General features: G+C 40.0%; 1 protein-coding gene across 2 annotated transcripts in view; it reads right to left on the bottom strand.

Annotated features, from left to right (window-relative positions):
• The window catches only part of fam76b (family with sequence similarity 76 member B), a 41664-nt gene extending 33411 nt beyond the window's left edge, over positions 1–8253 (bottom strand). Inside the window, exons 1-3 of one of the 2 annotated variants that reach the window (XM_041199526.1) lie at positions 7951–8253; positions 1464–1528; positions 1320–1374 (exon numbers count right to left, since the gene is read on the bottom strand). In XM_041199526.1, the coding sequence (XP_041055460.1) occupies positions 1320–1374; positions 1464–1528; positions 7951–8031 (201 nt within the window). In that variant the 5' untranslated portion in view covers positions 8032–8253. The remainder of the gene's footprint in view (positions 1–1319; positions 1375–1463; positions 1529–7950) is intronic. The other variant, XM_041199527.1, reaches the window with a different exon arrangement.
• Between the last annotated feature and the right edge of the window lie 60 nt (positions 8254–8313).

The raw sequence follows: 8313 nt of genomic DNA on the forward strand, positions 1-8313 counted from the left end.
TCTTCAGCTAATCTGATTCACTCCATGTGATATCAAGAAACAGCTGAAGGCACTGAATACTGCAAAAGCAATGGGCCCTGACATTATTCTGGCAATAATACTGAAGACTTGTTCCAGGACTTGTCGTACCCCAAGCCAAGTTGTTCCAGTACAGCTACACCACTGGAATCTACCCAGGTATGTCCTGCACACAGAAAGCAGGACAAATCCAACCCAGCTAATTACCGCCTCATCAGTCTACTCTCCATCATCAGTAAAGTGATGGAAGGGGTCATCAACAGTGCTACCAAGCAGCACTTGCTTAGCAATAACCTGCTCACTGACATTCAGTTTGGGTTCCACCAGGTCAAAGCAGCCCACTTGATTGACACCTGTTCCACAAACACTCACTCCCACCACCACTGATACACAGTGGCAGCAGTGTGCACCCTCTACAAGATGCACTGCAAAAACTCACCAAGGCTCCTTATCCAGCACCTTCCGAACCCACGGTCACTACCATCCAGAAGGATAAGAGCAGCACATACATGGGAACAACACCACGTGGAAGTTCCCATGTATCCAGGACATTCACCATCCTGACTTGGAAACGTATCGCTGTTGCTTCACTGTCGCTGGGTCAAAATCCTGGAACTCCCTCCCTAACAGCACTGTGGGTGTACCTACACCACAGGGACTGCTGCGGTTCAAGATGGCAGGTCACCACCACCTTCTCATGGGCAATTAGGAATGGATAATAAATGCTGGTCTAGATAGCGACATCCATATCCCATAAATAAATTTTTAAATAACAGTCATTTTTAGTTTGCCTAAAATGAAATAGAAACATAACTCTTTAGAATAACCGATCTCCCTCACTCACCCCATTTTATCAAGGGCAGGCAAAAGCAGCCTTCCAGTACCTCCATCAGCTGTAGGCCAATGGAGGTGAAATTAATCTAAACTCTTTAGCTGGTTAAACTGTGCTATGATTATGGCAGGCTACCTATGTTGAGCAGTATGATTAACTCTTTCATTTTATGTCTGCAAGTTGTGTGTGTGGAAGAGCTAGATAAATTAAAGCAAACCAAATCAAGAAAAAGTGAAACTAAAGCTGGGCAAAAACAATTAGTTACAGCCTGCTTAAGCTGCTCAAACTTAGTTGGATTTTGGAATAGCAGTAGCACAGCACCACCTAAATTATCTACAAGGAGAGATTTCACTGATACTGGAAGATTAATAATTGTACCAGTAATATAATTTAATACTCGCAGGTTTTTCAAAATCTTAGCTGTTCTGTTAGCTATTAAGATATCACACAAAAGGCTGCATCAACTTACTGTTCCAAACTGCTTCACATTCTGTGCACATTTCTTGCATATTGTGTTGGTTTTGCTGCACAAAATAAGAAACCCATAATTCAGAGATGATCAAGATTTCAAAAGATCATAGAACTAAATGAAAGCATATCATTATGATTGTACCTTTCTTGTTGGAATTCAGTTCTGCAGTATGTACACTTGACTACTGGATGTGCTATCCGACACTCCTGCTTGTAAGAAAAACAAGAGTCAGTCAAATATAGTAGAACATATTTAAAAGCCCATTACTCAAACAGTTCTTGGCCAAGAGATTCGACAAAATTAAAACACTATTTCATCAAGAAAACTGTCTAAAAATTTCAATGTCAAAGCAAAAACAACCAATATTTATATAGCGCCTTTAACATAATGAAACTTCCCAAGGAAGGAGCATCAGGAATCAAAGTATGACACTGAGCCACTAAGGAGATATTAGACCAAAAGCTTGGTTAAAGAGATAGATTTTAAGAAGTCTCTTAAAAGAGGAAAGCGAGGAAGAGGGGCAGAGAGGAGAAGGAAGGGAATTCCACATTCTAGGGCCTAGACAACCGAAGGCACAGTCACCAATGGTGTAGCAATTATGATTGGGAATACACAAAAGGCCGGAATTAGAGGAGCACAGATATCTCAGAGTGTTCTGGGGTTGGAGGGGATTAGAGATTGAGAAGAACAAGGTCACGAAGGGATTTGAAAACAAGAGAATTTTAAAATCAAGACATTCCTTGACCATTGTAGATTAGCAAGCACAGGGTTGATAAGGGAAGGGGACTTGCTGCTAGTTTAAGGCATGGGCAGCAGAGCTTTGGATAGCCTAAGAATTATGGAGGGTGGAATGTTGGAGACCAGCCTGGAGTGCATTGGAGTAGCCTAGGGGTAACAAAGGCATGGATGAGTGTTTCAGCAGCAGCTGAGCTGAGACAGGGCCAAGTCCAGCAATGTTAATGATATGGAAAAGACAGTCTTAGAGACATAAGAGGTTGGAAGCTTATCTCAAGATCAAATATGACACCAAGATTGTTGACAAACTAGTCTAATCTCAGGCTGTTCCCAGGGAGAGGGATGGAGTCGGTGACTAAAAAGGAAAGCATCAGGTGTTATTGCTCATGAAACGTGGACAAACGACTTTTAAATCAATTACATTATCCCTTGCTGGTAGGTGTAGATAGAAAAAGAAGTTTCTGTCAAGTTCATTACTTTCAATTTGTCACACCCATTCCTAGCGGTTTGAGAAAGAGAAGTAACCTTGAGTTGAACAGACTACCCAGGAATAAGCTGAATGATAAGATACTGTACCTCCTAAAAATTCAAATTTATTTTTGCGCTAAATAATTTGAATGATCTAGTAATTCAAATTAAGCAACATAAACCACACAGGAAAGTAGCAACTTAATTGAAAAACAAATTTTAAAAACAGAATTTGAAGTAACTAACTTTGAATTGCAAATTGCCTATATTGAAAATACAAGTTCTGTCGAAGGATCATGAGGACTCGAAACGTCAACTCTTTTCTTCTCCGCTGATGCTGCCAGACCTGCTGAGTTTTTCCAGGTAATTCTGTTTTTGTTTTGAAAATACAATCTGTTTTAATATGCCAACACTATCAAAATCAAGTAGACTAACTAGTAGCAAACTCAAGAAAGGATATGCTACAATCAAGTAGAGCAAAAGGTAGCTTGGCACCTCTTGGGTAACTTACATCACTGACTGGGTGTGGGGGAACAAAGCAGGTGGTTGTGCGCTGAGGTGAGGGGTGGCTTCAAACCTCATCAGATTTCTGCTCCTGTAAAGGTTCCTCATCCCAGGATAGTGACTCTGCTTCACAGACTCCAGCAACTAGACCAAATGTGTGTGTTTGTATGTGAGAGTGTGGGTGTGTGTGGCAGAGGACATAAAATAATAAAAAACATTTTTACAAAGTGCTTCAAGAAATCAGGTTTTCATAGTTATGATGTATTGTTATTATATGTTGATCTATAATACGTGAACTTTAAACTGAATGTTACTATGCTGCTTTATTGCTCTTGTGTTTTAGCTGGCACCTGGGATCATGTTAATTTTCAAGCGTTAAAATCTGATCACATTGGAAAATAGCTTGGGAAGCATTGTGCTAAAATACACGAGATCATGCTTTAATTAAATGCAAAAGCATTGCAGCGCAACAAAAATCCCAATGTGTGGAAAACTATTCAAATGATACACAGCTGCTTTGCTTTCACTTTTTAAAAATCAGGTTTAGAATTTAAAATGTCCACTCATGATTTTTCGCCACAGAAGCTTGTCCCTGAAAAGTTCCATGGAAAGAAATATTTGTACAAAGTTTGGCACCAGCACACTCAAAAGGGCACCCAATAAAAAAAACCAATAGTGAAAACCTCTTCTAGAGGCAGAGGGCATATTGAGACACTAAATGAGAACTTTAACTTCAGTCTAGTTGTGAAAAAAAAATTAGTGTCACCATAGAGGAGGGGGGAGTAGTGATCTTGGATAGGATAAAAATACATAGAAAGTAGCTGCTAAGTAGGTTGGTATAATTTAAAGTCAACAATTCATTGGACCAGATGGGATGCATCCAAGGATGCTAAAGTAGGCATGGGAGAAGATAGCAGAACCTGACCACAATCTTTCAAACTTTCTTGGATACGAAAGTGATGCAAAAGGACTGTAAATGTTGCAACCCTATTCAAAGAAAGGGGAGAAACATAAGCACTGAGAACTATAGGTTAATCTTACAGTGAAGAGAAAATTACCAGAGATTACCGTCAAGCCAAAATGAATTCTCACTTGAAAAAGCATGGTTAATAACAGACAGTATGGATTTGTTAAAATGGGGGCTGGGGCAGCGGTGGGGAATCATGTCAATCATGTCTGACTAACCTGATTACGTTCAATGCTGAAATGACAGGTCTGTTGAAGGTGGCATTGGTATTGTGTATATGGACTTTCAAAAGACACTCAATATAGTACCAAAATAGAAAATAGAAGCACAGGTGATTAAGGTATGGTGATAACTTGCGTATGTAATTGGCTAAGGGATAGGAAGCACAGAGTACTAAAGAGCTATTTTTCTAACTGGACAGAAGGATAGGGTGGTGAACCAAGGAATCAGTGTTAAGGCCACTGCTTTTCTTGTTATAAATGGATTACTAGGGCTTCGGTATAGTTAGTACAATTTCAGAGTTTGCAGATGATGCAACATTTGGCAACTTAGTGAAGAGTGAGGGTAGTAGCAGACTTCAGAAAGAAAGACTGGCAGCTAAGTTCGAAGTGATGGTCTTTGGGAGGAACAACATAGAAGCAGGGTAATCTGAATTGTACTTTTTTGAGAGGGATGCAAGAGCACCTAAGTACATATGCACAAATTTTTGAAGATGGCAGGGAAGTTGATAAGGTGGCTATAAAGCATTTGGAGTGGTTTAACAGGGGCATTAAATACAAAACCAAGAAAGTTATGCCATGCCCTCACAAATTACTGTTTAGACCTCAGCTCGTGTACTGTCTATAATTCCGGACACAACATTTTAGGATGGATGTCAAGGCCGTGGATAAGGTACAGAGGAGGTTTACCAGACTGATAATAGGGATGTGGGAACTTAATTATGTGTAGAGATCGGAGAAGCTGGGATTATTCTCCTTAGAGCAAAGGTGGTCATTGGGAGACCTAATAGAGGTACCCTGTATTCAAAATTATAAGGCAAGTAGGGAGAAATTGTTTCCTCTGTCTGACGAGAGGTCACTGACTTAAAATGATCAACAAAAGAATTAAGAGGCACAGTGAGATTTCCCAACCATCACACAGCCTTTCCTCCAACCTCCACACAACACAGTTATTAAGATCTGAAACACACTATCCAAAACAGTGCTGGGATCAAATTCCATAGGAACTTGCAAAAGACAACTGGACATGTACATGAAGACGACTACGTTATAGGTTTATGGGGAAAAGGCTGGAGTGTGGGACTAAACTGGACAGTCCTTTCAAAAGCTACAGGAGACACGACAAGCCAAATGACTTCCATCAGTTTTACAAGTGTTATGAATCAATGGGCTGGATTTTACAGTCAGTGAAGCAATGCAGCTTGCTAATGATCTCAAAGAAAGCTTCCCACAAGATCTAGCAAGTGGCCTCTGAAGTACAGACACTTTCCCCCTTAGTCTGCCAGCCAACAGTTAGCTTATTAATTAGCACACTCCATAATTCACCATGCTTTGACTTCCATCAATCTCTCTGTTTGTATATACTCTCCTACCCATATTCATGGCTACTTCCTAAACCTCACCACAAGTGGCTCCTCTACTCCCCTAGTTCCAATTCCTACCAACCGTTTCCTTAAAAACCTTTTCCTCTGCCCCCTCCAAAAAGAGAGGAGCCAAAGGACTTTACTGTCATCAACTGTTCAGTTAGTTCTGCTGTAACTCACCTTTCCCCTTCCCCACTAAGCCAATCCAGCACCCACACCCCAACCCCTGATCCCATATTTTTCTCTTGTTGCCGTGTTTATCTACAAGTCAAATAGCTACACTTGGTGGTTCATTAGCTGGGATGTCCCAAGTATACAAAAGAAACCGTGACTGCAAGTCTCATCTCTCCGTTATGTTTTTCTATCTTTTCATACCTGCCTAACAAATTTAGTGTTAAGACTTTGTCCGGCCAAAGCAGCTCTTCATGTAAAAGTTTTATGAATTATGAAGTGGAAATGCCCATATTATCAAATATAGACTGCACTGAATCATTGTAATATGTCAACGAAGGAAGTTATAACAAATTTATTCAATTAGGAAAGCTGTTTAAATAAATTCATATGTCTACACAATACAAAAAAGATATCTGTATACTTGAATGTCTCAACTCTCTTTAGTTATGTTTTATGTTGAAATCTGATAATCAGAAGCATCAAAACACAAGTGTACAGCACTTGTAGAATAAATCTCTCCATTAAATCCACCATAGGCTTTTTTGAGCTGTTTTCAACTTAATGTACGAAAGTAGAAATCAGTTTGGAACTCTATACATCACAGATGTTTCACCCCAGTCACAATACTGGGCCTAGTATTAGTATTCAGGACACATCCTTTACAAGGGGGCAGTGATGGGCAAATAAAAACAATTTCTGCTTCTGAATCTTATACTGTTTAAAATAACAATATAGCATGAAATTTTCTTTAGAGAGGAATATGGAAGTTGGGATGTTATCTACTTTATATCCATGAGTCTGAACACCTAGTCAAGTTCTCACAATCTTCCTAAAGCTGAAAATAAAACATTGTGTCATGTAGTCCAAAACAATGAAATACAAAATTAAGATTGACAAACAGTAAAGATCAAAGGATCTTTGAAAATGGCAGCAAAAGTTGATAAAGCTATTACAAAAAGATCTTTGACTTTGTAAATAGAGACAAAGACTACAAAAGCATTGATGTTTTATAAATCATTAAATAAGCCTCAGTTGGGCACTACGTTTTAAGGATGTTAAGATCTTAAAGGGGACACAGAGGAAGTTTACCAGAATTATACCAGGGATGAGGGTCTTCAGTTAATTGGAGAGATTAGAGATGCTATGGTTGTTTGCCTCAGAGCAGAGAAGCTTGAGGGAAGTTTAAAAAGAGACATTCAAAATCATGAGGGGGCATGCATAAAATAAACCAGGAGAAACTGTTTCCACCATATGAGTTGGTAACTGGAGGACAAAGATTAAAGATAAATGGCAAAAGCAAAGGCAATTGATTTAAAAAATAATACAGTAAGTTATGATCTGAACACCCTGCCCACATTCAGCACATGGCAGAAGCAAAAGGGATATTGAATGTATACTTGAAAACTAAACATTTCCAAGGCTTTTTGAAAGAGCAGGAAAGAAAGGCTAAGTAGATCATTCTTTCAAACAGCCTACACAGCCACAATGGCCCAAATCATCTCATCTGGATTCTGGGCAAAGGGAATGGGATTGACTGTTTAGATCAGTGATTTAGGCATTTGAATTTAGACAAAATACTAAATCATTTTTACGCATCTCATAATATTGTAGATTTTTCAGTACAAAGTACTGTCAGAAACTTCACTACTTGAGCAATTTAGATGGAAAATTCAACGTCATGATTCTTTAGATCATTTGAAAAGTTAATATGAAATCTATTTTTATATGAGCAATTATTATATACCGTTCCGTTTTTATGGAGTTTTTCTCGGTGGGGTGGGGGGGGCAGCAAAATAGTCAAGTTAACAGGCTTGTTCTGTTCTACACGTTTAAAAGTTAATCAATGGATGAACTGACAACAGGACACGGGGGGAAAGAGAGCACCATTAAAACTTTTGAAGCTGGGCCGAAGCTATTCCTTATGTGGTGGTAGCTGAACCCTGTATTGACTGGAAATAAAAGTCAGCGGGAGGCGTCACGGATCCAAAACACATTCTTCCCCCCTTGGCTTTTCCGCCAGCAGCTTATCCGTGCGTCTTCCGTGTTGAGCAGCGCCTGTTGGGTGAGGAACATTGGGGGGATTGGCGGCACCCAGTGCCCGATCCTTTGCCAGATTTTGGAGCTGATTAACCTGGACACAAATCACAAAGAGCGGAATAACTGATTTCCGTCGGGAGGAGCTGATGTTTATTACAAACCTTACACAACTGCTGGCCCTGAGAAAGGTCCTCGAACGGGTATCGCTGGTGGCATTTCGTACAAGCGTAAAGCGCGGCCATTATTTCAAATACCAATCAATAGCCGCTCGCCGTCAGACTTCAAAACCTCGACTGGTTTCTTCACACAAATAGGAAAGAAAAACCACGGACTTTTGAGGGACGGGAGAATTAAAAAAAAATAAAAATAAAGAATAATGTAAAGGATCTGACCTCCCGGCGTCACACCGCACGGACAGGCGACATCGGAACCAGACGCAACCTGACCGTTCAGCCAATAGACACACTCCAAAGGGCGATGTGTCGAAAAGCTCAGACTAATGCAGCCAATCAGCGGATAGCTTC

Source organism: Carcharodon carcharias, chromosome 11 (genome assembly GCF_017639515.1).
Source record: "Carcharodon carcharias isolate sCarCar2 chromosome 11, sCarCar2.pri, whole genome shotgun sequence".
NCBI lineage: Eukaryota > Metazoa > Chordata > Chondrichthyes > Lamniformes > Lamnidae > Carcharodon > Carcharodon carcharias.